The sequence below is a fragment of the Protomyctophum parallelum genome (genome assembly GCF_964188405.1).
Source record: "Protomyctophum parallelum genome assembly, chromosome: 8".
NCBI lineage: Eukaryota > Metazoa > Chordata > Actinopteri > Myctophiformes > Myctophidae > Protomyctophum > Protomyctophum parallelum.
Genome location: NC_139703.1, coordinates 38,448,112 through 38,475,406, shown reverse-complemented (window position 1 = coordinate 38,475,406; position 27,295 = coordinate 38,448,112). Strand labels below are relative to the sequence as shown.

Sequence of the window (27,295 nt, the reverse complement as noted above, 5' to 3'; positions counted from 1 at the left end):
CCCATATGGACTCCATCAAGGAGAATCAAAACCCATTTTGTGCCGTGCTATGAGCTTGTAGATTACTGATATTTTCTTTTAGATAAGTCTTGAAAATGTGTGCAAATCATTGAATCTAGTATATTCTTCTAAAGCGAACATTTTTAACTAAAATCTGTTCTTGTAGGGGAACCCTGGAACCAAATATTATAACCAAATCTGTTCTTGTAGGGGAACCCTGGAACCAAATATTATAACCAAATCTGTTCTTGTAGGGGAACCCTGGAACCAAATATTATAACCAAATCTGTTCTTGTAGGGGGCCCTGGAACCAAATATTATAACCAAATACTTTTGGGGGCGTCCTTGACATGAAAAGGTTTGAGCACCACTGATACATAAACGTGTTTTAAAAGGTTTGAGCACCACTGAAACAGAAACATGTTTTTCATAGAGATGCTCCGATAATTCGCCACCGATCGATCGGTGATCGGCCGATATTCGCTCCAAATGACGATCGATCTGTGATTTACCCCGTCTGTGATCAGCAATTTACCTTTTACACCATTTAAGTGGTATAAATGTCAATTAAATATGGTAAAATATGATTTTGCATCTTTGTGACAGGCCTAAAACCTTCTCCCCTTCCCCCCCACACCACACACGGGAACAGTTTTGACATAACTTTGGAAATATTCCCATTACGAGCAAGATTTGGTATATCGGCCGATCATGAGACAAAAACGATCTGTGATTTTGGTCCCAAAAAACCTGATCGGAACATCCATAGTTTTTCCAGAAAAGTGTTTTACAGCAGTCTTAATGGGTTAAATCAAGACCTCGGTACCTGGTACCAGCAACTGGCTATGTGGGGCCCGAAGGTCCTGGTACCAGCAACTGGCTATGTGGGGCCCCGATTATACAATGTGGCAAAACCTCAGTTGCTCAGAAAATGTTAACTCCTTCAACCATTCCACTTACAACGTAGTCTTATATATTTTAAGTATGTTTTAGATATAGTACACTCTATATCAACCTGTAGGGGTTATTATTACCGGTATTATTATTATTATAAGGCTGGAGTACTCTATATGAACCTGTAGGGACGGCGGTGGATCAGCGGTAGAGTGCCTGGATGGCAACCGCAAGGTTGCCAGTTCGAACCCTGTGGGCTCCCCCAGAGTTAGTGTAGAAGTGTCCTTGAGCAAGACTCTGAGCCCCTAATAGCTCCCGATGTGCTGGTTGGTGCCTTGCATGGTTTCCGCCGCCATCGGTGTATGAATGTGTGTGTGAATGGGTGAATGTAATGCACAATCTATCTGAAGCGCCTTGGATAAAGGCGCTAAATAAATGCACCATTTAAGCAACTGTAAAATTCAAAAACCAAAGATGTTGAGAATGTCACTATAGTGTCAAGCACATGCATTAGTCATCGAATCCGACTGGCAACGGCGTATTTTACTGTTAGTATTTACTGTAGGTTTCCAGTCCAAATCCCTTTATATACCGTGTTAATTTTCATAGTAGACATAATCACGTATAGCTCACCCACAATAGAAAAGGCAAACTGTAGGACGTAATAGGACTAAAACCCATTTCCACCATAAGCTCAAGAGATAATATTAATTATGGAAATAATGTCAATATTTACACTATTTATTCAGTTCCTCCCGGCTCTCCTGATATTGAATAATTCTCACTTTTTTATAAACAAAAATCGCAACAGACACATTATGTATATATATATATATTCAGGAATAACCTTTTTTTGGGGGAGGGGGGGGAGATAAAGTCTATAACTTTATCTTTGTATCCTGGGCTACAATAAATATATATACTGAATGGCTTTGACAGGGAGCGAGCTGGGGGCGGGGCTTTCCCTGAAAGTGACAGTGAGAGGAGGAGGGGGGGTACAGTACAACAGTACTGTACTGTACAGTACGTTTTAACAGCGGGAGAACAACAACAACGGCGACTCTGCGGCGATACGAATATCCTAGCGGGCGTTCCTTCTGCCGTCATCGCCCATGTCCTCGTATCGGTGGTATGGAGGGTTAAGCAAAGCGACACATGAAATTTGATTGGCTAACGCCCCGAACGATGTCGTCGAAAATATTAAATATTTTCCGGGCGACGTTCCTTCAACCCACTTTTCCCCGACTAAGGTCCGATTCATACTCCTATTTTACAGCTGTTTCGGCGCTGTTGTGCCGAAATGATTTCGGCTCGTCAGAAATTTTCAGTAGCACCGAAGAGAGGCTTTGTAGGCTCTACAGAGCCAAATGACGTCACATTGTAGGCTCTACAGAGCCAAATGACGTCACATTGTAGGCTCTACAGAGCTAAATGACGTCACATTGTAGGCTCTACAGAGCCAAATGACGTCACATTGTAGGCTCTACAGAGCCAAATGACGTCACATTGTAGGCTCTACAGAGCCAAATGACGTCACATTGTAGGCTCTATAGCGACAGACCGACTTTTATTCGGCTCTAAAATAGGAGTATGAATCGGCCCCGTCGCCTCTTCGACCTCTGCTATCGACGGTAAACCTTGCGTCGCCACCAGGCAGCTTTCCACCTCGAAGGAAAAGCCTGGTCTGTGTTCCAAAAATGGCCGTGTGAAACCGGTCTGGAGCGGAAGGTAATTTACGTCATGTTGTAGTCACTGATTTGTAGTCATCAGGCAGGAAGCCACAAGGCGGAATAAGAAAGTATCCATTCATAGTACTACTGACTCCACCTTGTGGGTTCCTGCCAGGTGACTACAAACCATTGACTACAACGCCAGTTGCCCACCCCTGGGCAACTGGCGGCCCGGGGGCCATATACAGCCCCCAGCTTCACTTAATGCGGCCCGCATGAATACTGATATAGTATTGATTTCAGCTGTTGCAATTCCAAACCCGCTTTAATTACTTCATGACTAGTATTAAAATGTTATTGTCTTTTTGTGTCCAATGTAGTTATGTTAACAGTTCATATAAAGTTAACATAACTATAACTAAATGCATTTGAAATTCAATAAAAAAGATTACTTTACTTTTTGTTCACCTTTGCACCTTTGCCCCTCTTTATTCACCGTGGCCCCTCTGGAGTGAGTGTGGAAATATATTGGCCCTCGCCATCGTCAAAGTACCCTGGACTACAACATGACGAAAGTTACCATCCGCTCCCGCCCGGATCATAAAACACCAAATGGAATGCTAGCCCAGCCCAGGCTATATCGACGGTAGTTGCTGCTGGGTCCCGACATAAGACAAAATAACACACTTCTGGGGGAAATACGCCAGGCTGTCACCCGTCCCTCCGCTGTTAAAACCCCCCCGGTGAGGACCACCGCTCCACTACCAGTCAGCGTTGTCCCAGGTCTCCTCGGCAGGCTTGGCGTTGGCGGAGGAGGACGAGGGGCTCTTCTTCTTGCCCCCCTTGTTGTTGCTCCCGCTGACGCCTCCGTCCTCGCCCCCCCCGGCGGTGGCGTTCTCCCAGTTGTTGTCCCACGCCTCCCAGCTGTCTCCCGTGCTGTGCTTGTTCTTGTCCTTGTCCTTCATGTCGGACGCCATCTCCGCCATCGTGGCCTCCGAGCCGCCCCAGATGTCCCAGCTGTTGTCGGAGCTCTTCTTGTTGGCCCCGCCAGAGGAGGAGTTGTTGTCGACGGCGGTCCAGTCGTCGCTGCTGGGAGACTTCCTGGGCTGGTTCTGTGGTGGTTCTGGTTGTTGTTGTTGTTGTTTGGACAAGGAGGTGGAGCTGCCGAAGGTCTCCCAGAAGTCCTTGGCCGGGGGCCGGTGTCCGGCCTGGTAGCCGTCGGTGGCGTCCATGTTCTGGTAGCTGTCTCCACCGGACCTATACGGCACCACGCAGACATTCACACATTATGAACCCGGGAAAGCATCCGTGTCTATTCAAAAAATAGCAAATCGACAAGCTCATATAGCGCAGCACGAAGTGACACGCTAAGCTTTTTTAAAGTACACTGTCACGGGGCAGCCCATGCCCTATACACACACACACTGATTAAGGACATTGCACGCACGCACACACCACACAGACTGTGGGTAGTGGGGCAGACTGCAGGTCCTGTCATATAATGTCAATAGAGCGGCGCAGTCCCTCCCCCTTTCAGAACAACGAACGGCCCAGGAAATGAAAACGCAATGCATTTCCCCATAGGCAGTTTTTATTTAATTTATTTAAAGACCTTTTAAGCGTCGTATGAAGCCAACTCTTGTCACACACAATATTTCGGGCCAAACAAAGAATTCGAAAGTAGAAAAAAACGGCAGGTTACAACACTTTTTTTGTTGTTTTTCTTTTTTGTAATTATTTGTTTGGTCCAAAATAGTGTGTGTTGTCATGATTTGTCACGACAAGAGTTGGCTTCGTACGACGCTTAAAAGGTCTTTAAATAAATTAAATAAAAACTGCCTATGGGGAAATGCATTGCGTTTTCATTTCCTGGGCCGTTCGTTGTTCTGAAAGGGGGAGGGACTGCGCCGCTCTATACTGTTGATGTATGCATTTACAGGATGTACAAATGAAATGATACACACAGGGAAAACAGCCCAGTGAGAGAGCTGCTAGGGCCCATGTCATGGGCATAGCCTAGTGCAGTTTGTTATTTTTCCTTTTTCCTACGTTGTGCGTTAAGTATTTTTGAGTTCTTTGTTTTGTACTTTGGCCAGTATTATTTTTGCTGTTTGATTTTTCCGTTGTGAATATCTGCACTGGAGCTGGAGTTTTGGAGCAATAAAATCCACCAAAAAGCATCGCTGACTGTTTTTGGAGCCTTGGCCCTCGGGCAACTTTACATACACCTTAACTATACCATTTTAAGTACAATTAATAAATATGTCGGTCATTTCTTTGCGTATTTCTTTTTTACGAGGCAAACAGAAATATATTTTTCTTTTTCATGTGTTCTAATGTTCAATGCCAAAAAAAAAACAAAAAAAAACAATGAAATCGTTAATCACACTTATTAGTAATAAGCCTAATTATTACATAGTTACTCTTACCCGTCTTCAGGCTTTCCAGTGAAGAGTCCAGCCATCTTTGCACCAGCTCCCTGAACCTATAAGACACAACATTTACGTTAACAAAACTGAACAGTTGTTTCACAAAGTATTACATTTTCTTGCACTTTAATGTTTACACTATTCTTTTAATTAGTAGGCTACACCTCGACTTCAAAAATAAGTTTGCCCTTACTGTATTGTATTCAATAAATTGTTTCTACAAAGATATGTTATAGTAGAAATAACTTAAATCGGAGATCACCCTGAGATTCCGTTTGGTGGCCCACTGACAAAAGTATAAATGATATCCAAGGTCAACTAATTTAGTTTAAATCAACAAAAAGGCATTAGTAACTAATCTATAAGATGTGGAGCCTTTTACCTAAACCATTTTCACCAGTGCTTTCAATACTAGAGTGGATAAATTGCCAAAACCTCCATCTCAACACTACTGACGACACAAACATTATTCCTATGTAGTTATCCCTGACAATACTGATTGGTCTGCTAAATTTAGCCGTGAATGAACTTTCTAATAATCAGGATGTCATTATTTATGCAGCAGACGAGGATGGAGCCGTGCTGTGGCTCTGTTATCCAAGGACAAGTACTATGTCTCTGCTGCCAGGAGAAACCAGCTATGTCCAAAATATTAACGTTTCAGTAAATGGGGGAGAAAAAAAAAAAAAAAAAAGAGGAAAAAATTACTCTCTGGAAAATATTTAGCTCCCTATGGGGTTCCTGCTTTTCTCCTAATTACTGTATGCTAGTCTAATGGGATTGTGGGAAAAGTAATTATATGTTCTGTCCTGTTTTTTATAAAAGCCCTGACAAAGACCTACAGAGGTCATAACATTTTGGCTCTTTTTTTCTCTCTCATTTGGCCATTAGAATAAAGACTTGTTATTTCTGTTCAGAATTTGGTTTTCCTCAACACATTTGATAGATATATATATATATATATATATATATATATATATATATATATATATATATATATGTAGAGCAACCAGTCATTTTGCATAAATCATGATTTTCTACACAACACAAAAATTTAATTGTGTTTTGTCGTTTTGCCAACCAGTGTGGAAATAACATATTACAGTATAATAGACAGAATATATAATATATAACAAACCAATATATTTCATTCTAAGCCATATGGTAAGTCCACACAATACTCACCACCAGAGTATAAATGGCAGCAAGAAAAGAGGGAGAAAACATGACATTAAGTTTCTTCAAATGTACATTAAGTCAACACACCAAAACCAGTCTTGTTTTAGGAGCTCTTTTTGAACAATGTCCTCTTCTTCTCAAAATCTGCACAGCAAAATCCTCAGTGTTAAATCTCGAATAAATCTCTGGGGGTCCCTGAAACAGTGTTGCATTGGTCATTGCATGCAGTAACAGGGCGTGAGGTGGTGAGGTGACCACCGCTCCAGTGGTGAGGTGACCACCGCTCCGGTGGTGAGGTGACCACCGCTCCGGTGGTGAGGTGACCACCGCTCCGGTGGTGAGGTGACCACAGTAGAGAAACACTGCCAACTGGAACAAAAATATTTTGAGATTGGAGAGTCCGTGGTCAAATACATATAATTTTGAGGGGGCCCTTGACTTCATTTGTTTGTTGACACTGAGGACTTTCCTGTGTGAGATCAGAGCTCCAGTGAGGTAGAGGTACCCTTCTTTTTGTTTGCCGCTGTGTATGTTATTATGCTTTGTAATGTGAAGCACTTTCGTTCGACCTTGGTTGATGTAAATATGCTATATAAATAAAGTTTGATTTGATTTGATGTTGGTTCCTCCTCAGCAGACTGGTTGTTGGTGAGTTCACTGAAGCAGGGAGGTCCTGCCTCACAGCATCCTACCTTATATGCCAGCCCAGTGATGCCGACCGCCATCTCATCTAGCAACTTTCCATCCTTCACCTGGATCAGTCAGAGCACCGTTAATAAGAACCAAAACTAGTTCTTGATTCAACAATTTGATTCCCCCCCCCCCCCCCATACTGTTGCGATTAAAATCAGTCAAATTCAGCTACTTCCTTTTGATTGTGAGAATGTGTGAGTATGAATTAATTTTCTCCTACGAGGAAAGAATTACTGTATGAATTGTTAATGTGAGATTAATCAATCGTTGATTGATTTGGTACATTGACTAAAATTAATGCATCTACAGTCTGTGGATTCTAACACATAAAAGCACATACTTTCAATGACTAATGCAAATTGTATACACTAAAGGGACAAAAGCAAGACTAACTATATACATTGATTAATTAATGAGAGGAGTGGACATTTAAACACTTATTCCTTATTTTTGGACATCGCCACACAACAGTGCCATGTGGAATTAGCAAAACATGATAAGAAAAAAGTACATTGGCTATTTTCAAAACCTGTTTTAGCTTAATCCATTTTGGGTGGAAAGCAATACGTTATACTTTAGCTATTGAGAAATAGCGGATCTACAAGCTCATAGCGCGGCACCAAGTGCCGCACTATGAGCTTGTAGGTCTGCTATTTTTGAAAAATCGTGGAAATGTGGCCCAAATCTTTGAATATATGTTCTCTTTGTTTATGGGAGGGGGGTCCCTGGAACTACATATTTTCAGATGGGGGTCGGAGACCAATTACATATCATTTTTGGGGTCCTTGGACATGAAATATTGAGCACCTCTAGGCTCTCTGATATAGAAACGAGGTATTTCAGAAAACTGTCAGGATATAGAAGATAGAATTTCTATCTAGGCCTAAATGTATTAAAAGTGGTTAAATGTCCAACACCTCCCCCTTTAGCATTAGATGCACAGACAGACAGTCATCGGCTGTTTGCTCCGAGACAAACACCATTAAAAGAAAAAGAAAAAACACAGCTTTTGTCATTTAGTGTAGGACCAACAAAAGCAGGCAGCGTCGATCCCAACAGACAATGAATGGAGGATGTCAAAATGCACAGTCACATCTGAAGCCGTTTCTACTACACAAAAAACAGGAACTTGCAACCCACCACCACCACCACCAACAAAAAACAAAACAACTTCAAACATCAAATGTTACCTTCTCATGTGTGGGTTTGATAACATTCTCATTTAAAGTCTGTCCTAACTCTGTGGCCTATAGGTGGAGATGATGAGAGGAGGGAGAATATGCTTGAATAAAGACATTCACAACAATGCAATGATGTTGAGCCCCTAACCGGAGTTAGGTGGCTGCAATGATGCTGAGCTGCCATGTGACCGTTGCATTCACAGCCAGACTGAACAACATGCTATAGAAGAGGTGTAATGGTTGAACAACATGCTATAGAAGAGGTGTAATGGTTGAACAACATGCTATAGAAGAGGTGTAATGGTTGAACAACATGCTATAGAAGAGGTGTAATGGTTGAACAACATGCTATAGAAGAGGTGTAATGGCATGCTATAGAAGAGGTGTAATGGTTGAACAACATGCTATAGATTAGAAGGGGTGTAATGGTTCATCCATCATGAGTTCCGTTGGTACATTACAATTTGTATGCGTTTGCCTTTCAGGCTTCGTAATCACAAATTGCACACATTTCACTATTTTTTATATTTTTTTCTTTACAAAACATTCACAAAATAGTGGAAATAGTTGACCTACAAGCTTACAACAAGCTTACAACAAGTCACAACGTGACGTGTGGTTAGCTTGTAGATCTGCTATTTTTTTTGAAAAATGTATGGAAATATTTCAACATGATAACGAAGGACGATTATGCAAAAAAGAATTGTTATTGGGCGATTATGAAATAATTGTGACAGGTCTACCTAATAGGACGTGTTTGTCATTTAGGATGTTCAAAGATATTTTATATTACTTTGAAATGTCCCACCGGACTTTTCTCCAACCGTTAAATGTAATGAGTAATAATAACAACCCACTTATCTAGTAGGGGAAAATAATGTACAACTTGTACATTATTGTACAATTTTTTTAATAGGTACCAATTGGATAGTGGTGAAATTATTGCTCTCAAATGTACCATTACACCTCAACGAAGCACAGTCCGTCAGAAGCACATACAGACAGAACAAAAGAATGGTCATGCATGAATGGGTAATCCATGACAACATGGATATGAGTGATGCTATTGGTCACTATTTATTGATTTTCTTTAACCTTCTAACCTTCTAATACAACAGAATACTTAAACCGGGTGTGTCAGAAAGAACCTGTTTAGGAATACATTTTAACGTTTTTTACTTCAAATAGTGTAAGATACTGCAAGCTCGTCACAATGTGCGCGAGCTGCTTCTTCTCTTCTATAAGGGCTGACGAGGAGACGAATCCTAACCTCATTCCCAGTTTTATCTCCATTTTACACGTTTGTGAAATAAAGACGAAGCCGAAAGTGTCTGACTGGAAGTAGATGTCAACTGGACCTTCCTGTAGACAGGGTCTACAGGAAGGTCCAGTTGACTTCCGGTTTATAGAAGATTACAACTGTAGTTCCTGTCCGGCATAATAGGACAAACCCCATTGCCCCAGTCCATCTATTCTCACTCTCACTTCTACATAGAGACATGGGATTAATTTCTACATAGAGACATGGGATTAACTTCTACATAGAGACATGGGATTAATTTCTACATAGAGAAATGGGATTAATTTCTACATAGAGAAATGGGATTAATTTCTACATAGAGAAATGGGATTAATTTCTACATAGAGAAATGGGATTAATTTCTACATAGAGAAATGGGATTAATTTCTACATAGAGAATTTGACAGTTCAAGCAACGTCCTGTGTTACTGTATACAAGCAAAAGAACCAGACAACTGCAGTAGTCAACAATGTTATAATAACAAATAAAAGTACATAAAATAAAATGACGAAATGATATAGTGAACATGGAGCCATGCAGCTGGTATTTGCTGTTTTTTACCGGCTCTGGGGGTGCTTTATAACCCTTCATCTATAGATCCAGTGAAGGCAGAGAGAGGTTATAAGAGGTTAGTTATAACCTGTTAGAGAAGTAACAAGAGTTTATAGCCCTTTTGCTATAGATCCAGTGAAGGCAGAGAGAGGTTAGAATAGAGTTATAGATCCATCCTTTCGAATATGGAATATTGGTTGGCAGCACTAGCACTCAGGGGTTGACACTAAGGTCTCAGAGGCACTTTCCTGTCGGGCAAGAACAGGTCATGTTCTGCTTGCCCCACTTGCCCCGAAAAGTAATCGTCCATTATTAAATTATAGGTAAAAAAAGTAATGAAAAAGAAAAAGTAAAACTTAAATTTTTATGCCAAATAACTACTATGCATATGACTATGGTTTCTCACTTGTTATTTTATATTTTGTGTAGGACTAGGAACTAGCAATAGTGAAAACAGCACATTATAGGCAAACAGTGCTCTTATTTTACATTCCACAGGCCAGAAGCCACGTTCAGGTGTTTAGACAGATATCTTGTGTTTATACTTAAAGACTGTTGCGTGCCCTCACTCAAACCATCACTTGCCAGGTCGGGCAAACCAAACCGGCAAGCAGAACGTTTTATTTACCTGCCAGGGGGCAAGTGGGCAACCCTTAGTGTCAACGCCTGTACACATATAAAAGGAATAGTTCCATTTGAAACGCCGGGTGAGGTTTCTTTGTCCACATAATAATAACACACAGGGAGGTGAGGTCGCCCAGCAGCCTTTTCTCCAAGATGACTCAAGTCAAGCCTGACCGGTTCTTCACAGATCTAAAAGCCTGACCAGTTCTTCACAGATCTAAAAGGGCAACAGCTTTTGCAGCACAATTCACCATTTGTCAGCCTTCTGATTGGTCCCCGATTGACTAACCAGCAGCAGGCTCTTTCTGCCTTGTTCCGCCTTGTTTATGTTGAATTTACTAAAACATAATTTTTTGGAAAAAATTGAAAAACAAACATGATATGCCCTGCAGTCACCATGCTGCACCTGTGATGTTCCTTTTTACTGACACCAAGTTTAAAATAAGAATTGAACTCACGGAATATCAATACGAAGCAACTGAAAACCACGTTTTCAAACCGTTTTGAACACTAAAGAACCGGTCACCTTCAGATTTGAACCGTTTTGGAGAAAACGACAAAAACATCACAACAGTGTTTCAACTAGTAGCGTGAGGATGAGTAGTTGTCATTGTTGCGTGAACTATTCCTTTAGGTCCTAAAATGTCACGTTTAACCTATAATTAAAGAGATTTAAAAAAGGCAAAATCGGAAAACATGTAAAAGCACTTTAATAATAGTAAATAAGTTAGGCCAGTTCACATCAGGCGTAAACCTGAAAGAACGGTTTTAATAAAAGTGCTTCCTACCTTCAAGGTCGCTTGGTTTGCCAGTTTAGCAGTCTGTTTTAAAAAGGGGAACAAATGACACATTTATGTCATTAATACCAGATATGGATTATGGACGCAATTAATGTAATCACAATCAAAGACCTCCGGAATGGATTTGATGTTGTAAAACATTTACCACTCAACGCGTCTGAAACGTTTTACATTATTCCAACTCGGTCAAAACCTTATTTTCTATGAAAAAAAAACACTTACATTATCTTTCGCAACATTCGCAAACTTGCTGGCACCGACTGCGAAACTGCTCCAACCCTGTAAAAAGCAAACAAACGAACCAACGATAACATGAAATCCAACAAGTTCTGCTGCAAATGGAAAGTGGAACTGGGGGGATTACAGACTAGTGTTGTGAGTGTATCTGAATAAATAGAGGACATGTGTGTGTGCATGCGTGTGTGTGTGTGTGTGTGTGTGTGTGTGTGTGTGTGTGTGTGTGTGTGTGTGACATACTGAATAAATAGACATGTGGGTGTGTGTGTGTGTGTGTGTGACATACTGAATAAATTGACATGTGTGTGTGTGACATACTGAATGAATAGAGGACGTGTGTGTGTGTGTGTGTGTGTGTGTGTGTGTGTGTGTGTGTGTGTGTGTGTGACATACTGAATAAATAGAGGACATGTGTGTGTGCGTGCGTGCGTGTGTGAGACATACTGAATATATAGAGGACGTGTGTGTGTGTGTGTGTGTGTGTGTGCGCGCGTGCGTGCGTGCGTGTGTGTGTGAGACATACTGAATATATAGAGGACGTGTGTGTGTGTGTGTGAGACATACTGAATATATAGAGGATATGTGTGTGTGCATGCGTGCGTGCGTGCGTGTGTGTGTGAGACATACTGAATAGAGGACGTGTGTGTGTGTGTGTGTGTGTGTGTGTGTGACATACTGAATAGAGGACGTGTGTGTGTGTGTGTGTGTGTGTGTGTGCGTGCGTGTGTGCGTGACATACTGAATAGAGGACGTGTGTGTGTGTGTGTGTGTGTGTGTGTGTGTGTGTGTGTGTGTGTGTGTGTGCGTGCGTGTGTGCGTGTGTGTGCGTGCATGCATGTGACATACTGAATAAATAGAGGACATGGCGTTGTTGAGGAAGTCGTCGTCTTTCTTCTCCGGCGTCACCGTGTTGCCAAAACCAACATAGCGGTTGTCCTGATTCCCGCTGTAACCGCCGCCGCTGCAGAGACGCGAAAGGAATGCAATGAATAGACGTGGAATAAAGATACATTAAGTCTAATGACTGAAAGCTTAACCCATTTAGACACAAGTTAAAAACATTCACTTTGAAAGAATATATATATATTCAAAGATTTGCGCCACATTTTTACGATTTTTCAAAAATAGCAGACCTACAAGCTCGTAGCGCGCCACCGAGTGGCGCGCTACGAGCTTGTAGGTCTGCTATTTTTGAAAAAGGAGAATTCCATACTAGAAGGCTTTCTTACCTTTATTTGTAGTTGTTACGTCCCCACCAAAGAGGTCCAGGTGTTATTTTGTGCAAAAGCGCATTATTGGCTATTTCCCCTACCATAAGCCCTCAGTGAATTGCATTGAATGGAATTGGGCATTGGGGTGTTGTGCTAATTCGCTTATTTCCATCGCTCAAAAACTTTTTTCTTTTATACATCATCTTCATAATGTCAATAGTATCCCAAGCGGCACACTTTACTACTTATTTATTTATTATTTACTGTAACTGGCCATTTGATTTTCTGACGGGTAGGCCCCAGTGTGTTCGCATAGGAGAGAGAAGCTCATCCACAATTCTCACCAGAACCGGTGCGCCCCAAGGCTGCTGCCTCAGTCCTCTGCTGTACAGCTTGTTTACGTTTGATTGTGTCGCCAGATATGAGAATAACATCATAATTAAATTTGCGGATGATACCACAGTGATCGGACTAATAACCGACGGTGATGAGAGGGCCTATAGGAGGGAGATAGAGGATCTAACTCTATGGTGCGATAACAACAACCTCTCACTTAACACCAATAAGACCAAAGAAATCATTGTAGACTTTAGGAAGTCCAAAGGTATCCACACCCCCATTTCCATCAAAGGGTCATCTGTCGACATAGTTGATTACTTTAAATTCCTGGGCATACATATCACAGACACATTCACATGGTCACTCAACAACGAGTACATCCTCAAGAAGGCGCAGCAGCGACTGTACTTTCTGAGGCGCCTTAAAAAAATTGTCTTAAGTACAAAAGGACTAGTGAACTTTTATCGCTGTATAATTGAAAGTGTCTTAACTGGCTGTATCACAGTGTGGTACGGTAACACGACCGCTCAGGATTGCAATAGATTGCAGAGGACCATTAAAACAGCAGCTAAAATCATCGGCACTACAGAATTACCCAGTCTCCATAACATCTACAACACTCGCTGTAAGAAAAAAGCCCATAACATCATGGAAGACACCAGCCACCCCGCAAATACCCTGTTCAAACTACTCCCTTCCAAAAAACGCTACCAGAGCATCAAATCTCGTACCACCCGTCTCAGTAACAGTTTTTACCCCCAGGCAGTCAGGCTGCTGAACAGCTGACCTTGAACTGTATTGCACTTCACTTGCACTTTTCTTTTCCTGTTTTTTGTCTTTTCTTGCACTATAGATGTTTGTTTATGTCCTGTATATGTAAGACTGAGAGTGCTCTGAGCAAAATAATTTTCATTGTATGTATACTCTGTATCTATACACATGACAAATAAACCTGAACCTGAACCTTATTTCGATGGAAATATTGAATTAGCAAAAACAAAAACAAAAACCCATTGAGGGCTTATATTAGGGGAAATAGCCAATAATGCACTTTTGCACAAAATAACACCTGGACCTCTTGGGTGGGGACGTAACAACTACAAATAAAGGTAAGAAAGCCTTCTAGCATGGAATTCTCCTTTAATGCTGATGTTTAGGTACGTAATCATTCTAAAGTCTATGCTGCAGCTGTTCCACATACAGCCAACCAGTTGAAGAAATCACAGATTTGAGGCATTAAACATTTGCTTTTATGACATTTTTGAGGCATGTTTATGGAAGACGCTTCTAAAACAATCACTGCAAATACAAAAATAGACGATCTACAACCTAGCTCACAGCCTGTCGCAGTACTGCGTTACGTGTTGTGAGCTTGTAGATCTGCTATTTTCGGTGGGCAACACGTTTTTATAGAAGACATGCTTGGCTTCTATGGAATCCAAACGACTTACATTTTGGATCCATGAATAGGGCTGACAAAAAAATGAAATACACAAAGAAATGAATGGAAATGACCAACACCAATAATCAATATGAAAAATGTGTTACTTATGGCCAGAATACGCCATATTTCTTTTTTTTTTTAAAGTTGAAATTGCAGATCTACAAGCTCACAACCCATTGAAATGCATTGTGAGCTTGTAGATTTTCCAAATGTATGAACCTATTCTCAACATGGAAATGATTATGCAAATCATTGCGATTTGTCATAATTGTGACAAGAAACATAGAAACAAAGAAATAGTCCGCAACACTGGTATGAAAATCTTCATTCCTGAAGAAGATCCTAGTGATCTAAACGTTGAATCAATAAACCAGTGGAGCTGAGTTTTTCATACCAGTGTTGCGGACTCTATTTCTTCTTCTTGTACTGCCATTTATCCAGTACAGCACCTGGGCTAGAGTGGAGCTGCATGCTCCAATACCTTTGTCATGATTGTGACAGGCCTATTTAATAGCAAATGAGGACAACCCATTTCAACATGCTGGGGCCTGACATAAACCACGGGAGCAGGAGGAGCAGGAGTTGTAGCGTGTGAACCAGTGTTGTTTTCGTCGACTAAAACTAAGACGAAAAATGTTCGTCAACTACCTTTTTTCACTGACAAACTAAATGGAAACTAAATGAAAACTAAGCTACGATGACTAAAACTAAGACTAAATATACTGACAATTTCGTAGACAAATAAAAACTAGACTAAAATGTTAGGAAGGGACTAGTGGACAAGAGATCCAGTATAAGTCATTTTACACTTGGTTGCATGCTGAAAATAGCTGATCTATCTTGTGAGCTTGTAGATCGGCTATTTTCAGCAAGTGTAAAAACACTCATTACGACAGCATCAAGACCCGCCAAAATACATTTTAGTCGACTAAATCAACTGTAGATTTAGTCGACTAAAATCCTATGATATTTAAAACTAGACTAACACTAAGACATTCCAGGTGACTAAAATGTGGCTGAAACTAAATGAAAACTATTCAAGAGACTATGACTAAAACTAAAATCAAAATTTGCTGCCAAAAACAACACTGGTGTGAACAAAGTGTACCCAAGGCTCTCTCACCTCTGATAAGAGTTCACATCGTCACTCAGCCAGTCTTCAAAGGCCTTATCGCCGGGTTTGGAGGAGTTCTGTCCAGAACCTCCGGAGCTAAAAAAAAAAAAAGACAAATTGAACTGTTTTGTTCTTCTTCTTAACTTGATATTGAACACTGGATTTAAACCCATTTAGACCTTCTAAATCCTGACAGTTTTCTGAAAAACCTATGTTTCAATATCAGTGGTTCTCAAACCATTTCATGTCAAGGACCCTAAAAACTATGGCCTCTTTTCCACTATGGGGTGGAACAAGAACCAGAACTAGAACTTTCCAGATCCCAGAACTACCAGGAACCTGGGAAGTTCCAGAACCAAGTTCTGCTTCTGTTTCCATATAACCAGAACCCAGAACTTTCAAGATCCTGTTGAGTCTGCCCCCCACCCCCCATTCCCCCACTGCTGAGTAGCTCGGCCGTACTTAAATACATTTCGGCCATTTGAAAATAGACAAACTACAAGCTCGATGAGACACGTGAGCTTGTAGATTGTCTATTTTCAAATTGATTTGCTTTATTGTACTTTTTTAAACCAATAATATGAACATATTTTTATATGCCACATGTGCCACAGCTGTGGCAGCCACATGCCACAGCTGTCACATATATTTCCTATACATAATACATATACTGTATATGCACATACTGTAGTTTATATGAACATGGATATATGCAGCATGCATTATATATAGGCTATATTTGCCGATATGGATTTCCTTTCCATGTGGGGAGTGGGACAACAGTAAAACACCCGTTTTAAATGCATTAGACCAGTTGTTCTCCAACCTTTACCTGTCTACAATATTTTGCTTAAACTGCAAGAGAAAAATATATCTCATATAGGCTATAGCTCATATGATGATAAATGATAACCCACCTTTTGAATATAGCATTTAACATTGTGTGGGTTGCAATTATAGTGCCTCTTGAGCAGATTGAGCATGTGCCATAACATCCAGTCCAGTTGTAATGTCAATATCAAGAAATGTGCAAATACAAATCATTTAACCGTCTAGTAATGATATGCCTAATGCCTTGCCCTGAAAAAGAAAGAAAATTCTGTTCTGGCAATTTAGAATAGATCATATGGCGCTCTCGCGCGCGAGCACACGCACGCAAACACATACACACACGCACGCAAACACATACACGCACATGCACACGCACACACACCCCTATCTGCAGTTAGCCTAGCTGTTAGCTGTAGTGTAGAACAACAACTGCAAGCAAACAACTCGTCGCGACAGCTTTATGGCTCTCTCTCTCTCCCTCACGCACACACAAGCTGTCTCTCCCTCTCTCGTGGCCATAGTGTTTCTGTGTGCTTTTCCAGGTTATTTTTCTGTGTGTCCGCTGTCGCTGTGTCGCACTTAGGAGTTTAAAATGTGCGCTGTTGTGTTGTGTGCGCTTCTCCTCGCTCCGGTCTCCTCAGTGCTCAGAGAGTGCCGTCACCTCAGCTCGACCAATCGAGAGCAGCAGCGCTGCTGGCCCCGCCCATAGGTTCCCAGAACTCAGTGTTAGTACTACCTCAAAAGCAGGGCCGAAAAAAGGTTCTGAGAACCTGGTCTGAAACCGTGCCGTACCGCGCTGTGCGCTGTGGAAACAAACCCAGAACTAAAAAAAATAGGTTCAGGTTCTGGAAAGTTCTGGTTCCACCTTGCTAGTGGAAAAGGGACCCATTTGGCCGCCGACCCCCATCGGAAAATATGTTGTTCCAGGGACCCCGCCAGAAACAAAGATTTGAGTTAAAAACGTTCGCTCTGAAAGAATATATATATATATATATATATATATATATATATATATATATATATATTAGGGCTGTCAAATGATTACAAATTTTAATCAGATTAATCACAGCTTCAAAATTAATTTAATCATGATTAATCACCATTCGAACTATGTCCAAAATATGCCATGTTTTCCTGTTTATTGTTGTGGAAATGGAAATATAAATGACAGAAAGCGGATATACATTCGTTTTTGAATGTTTTTTGTTTTCTAATGCATTTAGTATAGACATGATGTGATGTGAGCATTTGTAGGCCTAGCCTACACTTTGAGTTAAATCAACACTGGCTTTTGGCCATGTAGACTGCGGTCCCCCAGGAGGAAGTCACTAATGTTGCTCTGGAGAGGGAAGTCTGGAACACTCTGGTGGAGCTGTTGCCCCCGCGACCCGACTAGGGATAAGCGGTTGAAGATGGATGGATGGATGAATGGAGACTGGGGTCCCAGTCCAGAGATGAAAATCATAATAAAATGGCCTAGGCTACTTTCTATCAATTTAATTTGGGGGTCCTTGAAATTAAAATAGCTGAGAAGCAATGGGTTAAACTGTAGACTATAGTTAATTGAAATTCACAAAATACAATAATGGCACATAAGCATTTTTGGAAACAGGGCTTGGTTTAGAAAAGCCTATATTTTGCGCTAAAGTAATTATTGAATAACATATAAATCTAGGTTTTAAGGCTAGAATGGCATTGTAGTGGACTGTAGTGATCGAGAGGCGAGATTGTCTCTCCTTCATTGCGGGACTGCAGGACTAGTCTGGAGATAGTTAGTCGTGAATCAGCTTCAGTCAGTGTTTTGGTTCGTACCTGGAGTTGTGCATTATCTCCGCTGTGCACAGCAGCACAGGGGAACTGTCTTTAATATATCCATGGTCGTTTTCAGTTGCTTTCCATGTGCGACACAAAAATGTGTTTGTTTTGGTAATAGCCTACTGCAGGCGCAGCCATGCTGATTCATGTAATCGCGTAGGACAAAACGAAACCAGCCGGACAAACATTAATGGCATTTTCAAAATGTCCACAAGTTGCGACGGACCCGAGTGATTCTTGCAGCGCGCTGATAGCTAACACTAGTAGTGTGTGTGTGTGTGTGTGTGTGTGTGTGCAGTGTAGCCTAATGGGGCTTTGCTAGGCAGACAAAGTAACGCAACAGAGTTACAGAATCAAACCACTTTGCAACCAAACTACAATACAATACACAAGCTATCTCTCTGGTGTTGTTCAATCATGACTGTGTGCTACACAGTGACAGATTTGTTATGCTCTGGACGTTCCTGAGCTGCGCGCACGGGCGCATGTTAGGGGGAACACTAACATGCGTTAATTGCGTTAAATATTTTAACGCAATTAATTAACGCAATTGATTAATGCCATTAACGCGTTATTTTTGACAGCCTTAATATATATATATATATATATATATATATATATATATATATATATATTTATTTTTTTTGTTTTTTTTAAGATTTGGGCCACATTTATGATTTTTCAAAAATAGCAGACCTACAAGTTCATAGCACGGCAACTTGTAGATCTGCCATTTTTCCAATAGCTTTAATGCTTTAAAACACCAAAAGGGGTTCCTGCCCAGAATGGGTTAAACACAAATCTTCTCTTCTGGGGGTCCCTGGCACAAAATATTTTCAGACGGGGGTCCGTGGCCAAAAAACACCCCTGATCGTGGGGGTTCTTCTTGGCAAACGCTTGAGAGCCACCGATTTAGAATGTCTTTGCAGGATCAGCCTCAGGTCTTAATGGGGTCAAAACATGTGCAAAATGCCCTGCTGCTTGCCTTACCGATGGGAGGACGACAGACCGGTCCTGGGCTGTGGAGACGTCCAGTTCTGGGCAGACGATGTCTCGATGGACCACTCTTTACCCTCAGCCTCTGTTGCAACCTGTCCAGCAACAGAGAAAGTAAATTTATTATGTAGATGCCACATTTATTTTTATTTCATTCGTTATAGTCCGTTTTTGAACCTCGGTATGTGGTATACAGTCGTTTGTTTGCTTCCATCTTTGTATGCATGCATGAAAAATGCTAATGAAGACAGTTTGAATAGGGGTGGCGCTCGCCGCTCGGGTGGCGCAGTGGTAAAGTCCCTGCCCACCATCACCACGGAGGTTGTTGGTTCGAATCCACCGTGGTGCAACCGGCTTTGTCGTTTGTCGGGCGTCTATGCGAACACAATTGGCCATGCTTCTTTTCACCTGACAGAGGGTAATTTCCCCGGCCGGACGTAGCGCGTGGAAGGAACACGTTATTCCGACCAGTTCCTTTCCCCTCCATCAGGCGCCCCGGCTGGCCAGGGGGAGGTAGTTTTAGAGACCAGGATTACGGCATGTTTTAGTCGAGGAAAACAACACCCTGTCTCACCTTGTCCCTGAACAGCGCGGCGGGCTTGCTGTTGTACTTCTCCTGTAAAGACCAGGTGGGGTCGTAGTCATCCTGGAGTTCCAGGAACAACCGGAACTTCCCGTTCCCTCCGGCTTTCATCTTCTCCAGCTCCAGGTCCTTCCACTTGTCCATGGTCACAGAGCGGACAAAACTACCGTGAGAAGATAAGAAAGGAGGTCAAGAATTATTGTTTATTCTCGGATTTTGACACTTTGACATAATACTGGAATCTACAGCCTAACTTAACCCATTTTACAGACTGAAAAACAGTTTCTACCCCAGAGCAGTCATAGCTCTAAACACTGACATTGGACTCTGACACTTGACACTTTATGGACTAAAAGGACTTACTGTGCAATATACCTTAAATGTTTGTATTTTATATAGAGCATTATGTCTTTCGTTTTAAATGCACTGAGCTGGATTGCAAATAATTTTCGTTGTATTACAATGACAATAAAGATATTCTGATTCTGATTTGGGCGGGAACCCCTTTTGGTGTTTTAAAGCATTATGTTATACTTTAGCTATTGAAATGCAAAGCTTTTGCACACCTACAGGCGACAGGTGGTAGGAGAGGGTACGGTGCCCCAAAAATGTATGTACATTTATGTAAATGTATGTAAATAAACATAAAGATAGCCTGATGAAGGCCGCATAGGCCGAAACGTTGCCATTTCCCTGTAAATAAAAGTTGGTCACTGCATTTGAAGACAGTGTGCGGTTGTTTTTCCTTGTTCATACTTAAGCTATTGAAAAACAGCAGATCTACAAGCTCACGAGCGCTACGAGCTTGTAGGTCTGCTATTTTTTTAAATTCATGAAAATGTGGCACAAATCTTTGAATATATATTCTTTCAGAGTGAACGTTTTTAACTCAAATCTTTGCTTCTGGGGGGTCTCTGGAACAACATATTTTCAGATGGGAGTCGGCCGCCAATTTCATATATTTTTGGGGGTCCTTGACATGAAAATGTTTGAGAACAACAGTTACACACCGCCAAGAACAACTGACCTAGAAACATGGGTTTTTCAGAAAACTGTCATTTTGTAGAATCGGTCTCTCGGTCGAAATGGGTTAAAAGGACCTCGTCACCACTTTTCAACCTACCTTCGTATAATTGCTCCTCACTAATGTTCACGATAAAATGCCACAATTTGTTTCTACTCGGTCTGTGTCTCATAGGAGGGCTGTGGGCAGTTCAGAAACCCGTCCACCAGTGACATCATCGATGGGGAATCCAAGCTAATAGAAACTACAGCAGGCTTTCTATTCCTGAACAGTCGCAATGTGATAATGGAAGCGATGATGTCACCGGTGGACGGGTTTCTGAACTGCCTACAGCCCTCCTATGAGACACAGACATAGTAGAATTCTTTCATGGTAATTTATCATGAACCAATTATATGAAGATACTTAGGTTGAAAAGTGGTGAAGTGGTCCTTAGAAGGTTTGAGCGTTGAAAACATATGACCCCTTTTAACCCATTTTGGGCGGGAAGTTAACCCCTTTTGGGGTTTGAAGCATCGTGTTATACTTTAGCTATTGAAAAATAGCAGATCTACAAGCTCATACTGCGGCACCGAGTGCCGCACTACGAGCTTATAGGTCTGCTATTTTTGAAAAATCATGAAATGTGGCGCAAACCTTTGAATATATATTCTTTCAGAGGAGCAAACGTTTTTAACTCAAATCTTTGCTTTAGAGGGGTTCCTGGAATAACATATCTTCAGATGGGGGTCGGTTACCATTTACATATCTTTTTTGGGATCCTTGACATGAAATATTGAGAACCACTCGCTCAGAAACATGAGGTATTTCAGAAAAAAAATACATTTTAAAAAAGAACTTTTTTGAGCATTTTTTGAGCATTAAACACATATGACCCTTTTTAAAAGGTTTGCGCATTGAAAACATATGACCCTATTTAACCCATTTTGGGCGGGAACCCCTTTTGGTGTTTTTGAAGAATCGTGAAAAGTGACATGAAAGTGTTTGAGAACGACTGACATAGAAAAACATAGCTTTTTCAAGAAAACAGTCAGGATTTAGAAGACATTTGCAGAATCGTTCCCAGGTCAAAGTGGGTTAAAAGGTTTGAGCATTGAAAACACATGACCCTATTTAAAAGGTTTAAACATTGAAAACATACGACCCTATTTAAAAGGTTTAAACATTGAAAACATACGACCCTATTTAAAAGGTTTAAACATTGAAAACATATGACCCCATTTATTTAAAAGCTGTATTACCTGAGGTGTACTCCCAGGCCCCATGACCCTATATTTAAAAGCTGTATTACCTGAGGTGTACTCCCAGACCCCTGTAACATATGACCCCATACCTGAGGTGTACTCCCAGGCCGCGATGCTTGCCGGAGCACTCCAGACAGATCCAGATGCCGTACGTCACGCTGACCCACTGTGGGTTGAAAGCTCCGCACTCATAGCAAAGCTGCAAAAACAACGTGTCATTTCCAAATGATTAGCTAGAGCAGGGCTTCTGGAAACCTCTTCAAAATGGGCTAGAGTATTTTCAGGTATCAAGCACTAGTTCAATCATGCATTTAATTAATCATCAACACAGGCTGAAAAAAGCCCTGTGAAAACCTGGGCAATCCTATTATGACGAAATCCTGTTCTGTTCTTTGACTATATATAGAAGTGTCTATTTGTACGTCTCTAAATGTTTTTGATGAATTGAACATGGTGGGACCCTCTTGTAAACAAGTGCTTAATTGGGTCGTCCACTCACAGTTAACAGTCTTTAATTGTATTGAGTTTGTGCTTGAAATGTACTGTAATTCTGTTCATAAATATTTCAATCAATAAATCAAGTAGTAGCTTACATTGTTTTCGTCCCCCGTTCGCACTTCCTTCAGAACTCTTCTGGTCCTTGGACTCGCCATTTTGTCCCAAACTGAAAGAAAGACAATCACCAATAAATAAATATTATATCACTGGTTGTGTACATGTGCTCACAGTAGTCTTTACAATACACACAGCGTTAGAATACGGATTCTCTAACGCTGTAAAAGCATTACATAAATAAACATTAACAAGACCTTTCAGAGAAGAGACAAGAGAGCAAACTGCACTTTTAAAACAAACATGGGTGAATTCTCCTTCTACAGCACACTGCCACCCAAGTGTGGAATCTGGAATGCCCTGAACCCTTCCAAAAAAAAAAAAAAAAACTTTTGGTGTTAGCATTATGTTATGCTTTAGCTATTGAAAAATAGCAGATCTACAAGCTCATAGCGCGCTACGAGCTTGTAGGTCTGCTATTTTTGAAAAATCGTGAAAATATTTATTTCAGAAAACTGGAGGATTTAGAAGAATTCTTTTTAAATGTTGAGGTCAGGCCTAAACGGGTTAAACAGGCCTGAAAATCCACCTTTCAGCAGGCCAAAGGGAGAGGAAAGGAAATGTCAGTCAAGTGACTCTACCCTCCAACTCTTTATAACCCCCTAATCTTTTTTTCCCCCCCAACCTGTACATTGTTTGTGAAGATTTTAATTGTTGTTATTGTTCATGTCATTATTATGAATTGAATACCCAGGACCTGAATGAAACAAGGCCGCAGTAAAACGATGGGAGTAAAATAGAAAAGGAAAAAGGCTTAATGTTGGATGAAAACAGTAATGAAGGCGTCGAAACAGAAGAAATGGGTTAAATGATGGCTCGAAACACGATGGCAATTAGGCTACTTCACCTGGTGTCACTGATTGACCCGAGTGGGCCCTAAGACAAAATAAAACCATTTCTTTCCACTCCCAACTTAGAAACCGTCATTCATGCCCTCATAACATCCCGTTTAGATTACTGCAATTCCCTTTTCACTGGTATCAGACTAGTCAGTCAGCCCTAAAGCGTCTCCAACCAGTCCAGAACTCAGCAGCCAGGCTCTAAACCGGCTCCAAGAAGAGAGACCACATCACCCCCGTCCTGGCTTCCCTCCACTGGTTACCAGTGAAATTCAGAATTCACTTCAAGTCCCTTTTACTGGTTTATAAAGCTCTGAATGGCCTAGCCCCTGCCTACATCACAGACCTGGTAAAATACCCCCCCGCCACTAGGCACCTCAGATACACAGACCTTGAGCTTCTTGATGTCCTGACAACCAAGTTGAGGCTCAGAGGTGACCGTGCCTTCTCAGTTGCAGCCCCTAGACTGTGGAACACCATCCCCTACTCCATCAGAACCTTTTGCCGTGTTCTCTCTATCTGTGATGTTGATGAAATGTCTGTACAGCACTTTGGTACAAGTGGTTTTAAATGTGCTTTATAAATAAAAGGTGATTTGATTTAAGGGCCCAGCGTTGTCTAGATTCAGACACCTGTGCAATCTCATTTTGTGACGAATCGCACAGCACCAACACGGTCGGACACACAAACGGACATGGGGCGAAAACACAAAACTCAACTGTCGTCAGGCAGACAAACGGCAGGTCAGGCTCTCCCACCAGTCCACTTAAGCTGTAGCTAGGCCTGTCATAAGTATTACATCATCACCTAATTGAGATAACACCATACAGTGCAAAAACATTCTGACCCGAGATCAGATTCATACGAGGTTTCCACTGGACACACACTGGTCTGATTAAGTTCAGTTCAGTTCATTAAATGTATCATTCATTTAATCGTTTCTTACAACTTTTGTAAAGACCAAAAAGGTGTAGGCTGAAGCCAATGGCTTATTTTGCCTATCATTTTAACACCAAGCAGACTTAACTTTAAGAAGGGATAAAACAAACAAAGGAAAATAAACAGTAAGTGACGCACAACCGGGGGAAGTTTGAGGTCTTGAAGCCATTCACTCACTCAGTCTCTTCTCATTCAGCCAGGAGAAAATAAATGCTTCTTCTTTAGAGATTGGAACGCTGATAAAATCCCTACATCATTTACTCTGAAGAATTCCATTACTGACCTGAACTGCAACACACATTATTCTGTGATGTCATCATCACCCTGGCAGTGTGTAATAGATAATCGCCTTGTACAGTACTGTGTGTCAACATTCAGGATGCAAAGATTGCAAATTTGCAACAGTATCTCTCTCTGACTCCGAGGCTCCACTCACACATATCAGACACCTGTCTTAGTGGGTTCAGACTAGTCACTGGTCCGACAAAAGACCACGGCACCTACCTCAAAAACCATAACCTAACCATAACCGCAAGCACGGCATGTCGGACTAATGCTCCGTCGGAATTACGAGCGGATCCCGTCTTGTGTCGGTCTGGTGTCTTTCTTGTCCGTGTTTAGTGGCTGCTCCAATGCATTTCCATGGAAGTCACATGTTTGACGGCTGTGTTCTGCCCCCCCCCCATCAAACAAGACTGTCTCGTCAAACCATGTGATGTTTTAATGCAAACGACTGTACAAATGCCTAATACAAATAGAGTAGTTTTCACACTTTCAAGATTTTTCCAAAACTGTTGCAAAACTGTTCTTCACATTTTAGGCCGTTTTAAAAATAGCAGATGTACACGCTCGCAGCATGGCGTGAAGTGACGCACTGTGAGCTTGTACATCTGCCATTTTTTAACAGCCTAATATGTGAAGAAATTACACAATAAGCTTTCCCGGTTTTAATGGGTTAAAAAACATCAGCAACAAAGACTTGAACAAAACAATTAATACAGTGAATCTGTAAAATGTTATGCCAGAATGTTTTAGTACAGGTCATTTGACCAACTGTAAATTCTGAGCACTTTATTATTAGTAGTAGTAGTAGTAGTAGTAAATCAAAAACAAACTGGTCAGGCTACTACTTTGCCTCACTCCCCGAACCCACCACACCCCTGCCCAGGCTGGATAATGGCTTAGGGTTGACGACAGAGTACAGCACCTTGCAATGGGTCTGGTCCACAATATTCACTACATACACCACCAAGATACCCATATACCTGTCTAAATACTTCTCTAAGATACCCACCCATGTACCTGTCTAAATACTTCACTAAGATACCCATGTACCTGTCTAAATACTTCAGATTCCCATGTACCTGTCTAAATACTTCCTTAAAGTCAATGAAGTCCACACCCACAACACCAGAGGGAGTTCAACAATTCGGCACAAACAAGGACCTAAATTGATTTTGCTGCTATGCCAATAATGCCACTACGCACTACCAACAGTCATTAAGACATGATCTGAATCCCTGGACTCCTTCAAACCCCCCCCCCCCCCCCCCCCCTGTATTAACAGTTTGCAGAATTACAATATATTTCAAGCACAAACTCAATACAAAGACTGTTAACTGTGAGTGGACGACCCAATTAAGCATTACACTTGTTTAATTACAAGAGGGTCCACCATGTTCAATTCATTAAAACATTTAGAGACGTACAAATAGACACTTCTATATAGTCAAAGAACAGAACAGGAATTCATCATAGATGATGAATTGAAAATGGTGGACCCTATGGTAAACAAGTGTAATGCTTTATGGTGTCGTCCACAGTCAACAGTTTCCGTATTGAGTTGTGTTTGAAATGTACCTATTCCGCATACCGTTAATAAATACTTCAATCAAAATGTAATCACATTATAGACAAGCATTGTTTAGCAGCCCAAAGGATTACACAAATTAGGTCTACAACATGGCACTTTTTGTAATAAGTATATTACAAAAAAGAACAATTGTTCTGCAACTAACAGTTATAATATATATACTGTTGTAGATTATAGCTAAACTGACTATAATTTCAAGCCTTCAATGCGATGGTAGTGCCTGGAGTGCCATGCTGGCAGTCACACACAAAAAGCCATTTGAGTCATCACACTGCACACACACACACACACATCCTCCAAGACCACAACCCCAACCCTGTGTGGATCATTCAAGACAGCTACTGCTTCTGAATCCATACAATCAATATATCAGTGTTTCAAATGAACCCAAAAAAAAGGCACCACATTCATTTCAAAGCACTGACAGTGAGTGACCTGAGCTTGGAGATCGGCTATTATCGCAACATGCTAGTCCACTCCCCAGTAGCCGTTACTGACAATCATGAATGAATATATCCCTGATGGTTGAAAGCGCAAAAAAACAAACAAATTCCAATTCAAAACGACAGCAGATCACATGGTTAATAATAATAACACCCAGTAACATATTGGTACAACATGTACCGTTTAGCTCAGTCAGTGTTAGCCGACGGAGGCTAAAAAAAAAGGCTAACTAACATTTACCTGCTGTGTTGTGTTGGAATGGATGAAGAGTCTCTGCGTGACAGAGATGTTATAACGTCCTCTCGGCCGCGGAAGGGACGGACAGCGCTTATTACGGTGTTTATAAATAAAAGTCCAGTGAACTGACAGTAGACTGACAGCAGACAGATAAACGAGTAGTAGTATAGTAACTGCTTCGCTGCTGATA

The 27,295-nt window shown here is 41.2% G+C and overlaps 1 protein-coding gene across 3 annotated transcripts; it reads right to left on the bottom strand.

Annotated features, from left to right (window-relative positions):
- Positions 1-1,149: 1,149 nt before the first annotated feature.
- Positions 1,150-27,295, bottom strand: arfgap1 (ADP-ribosylation factor GTPase activating protein 1). Of its 3 annotated transcripts, none has more exons than XM_083772100.1 (13): positions 27,103-27,295; positions 22,755-22,825; positions 22,251-22,360; positions 19,885-20,056; positions 19,305-19,405; positions 15,678-15,764; positions 12,407-12,521; positions 11,546-11,602; positions 11,312-11,344; positions 8,056-8,112; positions 6,865-6,924; positions 4,994-5,049; positions 1,150-3,821 (listed from the first exon to the last, which is right to left on the bottom strand). In XM_083772100.1, exons 2-13 carry the CDS (start codon positions 22,812-22,814, stop codon positions 3,326-3,328), a joined length of 1,404 nt encoding a protein of 467 aa, XP_083628226.1. In that variant the 5' UTR covers positions 22,815-22,825; positions 27,103-27,295; the 3' UTR covers positions 1,150-3,325. The 3 variants fall into 3 exon arrangements, with proteins under 3 accessions (XP_083628226.1, XP_083628225.1, XP_083628227.1); XM_083772099.1 differs by having other exon boundaries at positions 27,109-27,295; XM_083772101.1 differs by lacking the exon at positions 8,056-8,112 and having other exon boundaries at positions 27,109-27,295.

Coding starts and splice junctions, on each gene's coding strand:
- arfgap1 (XM_083772100.1), bottom strand. CDS start 22,814: ATGGCGAGTCCAAGGACCAGAAGAGTTCTGAAGGAAGTGCGAACGGGG. Junction 15,765..19,304: donor GGTCTGTCGTCCTCCCATCG/GTAAGGCAAGCA, acceptor TTTTTTTTTTAG/CTCCGGAGGTTCTGGACAGA. Junction 5,050..6,864: donor TCACTGGGCTGGCATATAAG/GTAGGATGCTGT, acceptor TGTGTCTTATAG/GTTCAGGGAGCTGGTGCAAA.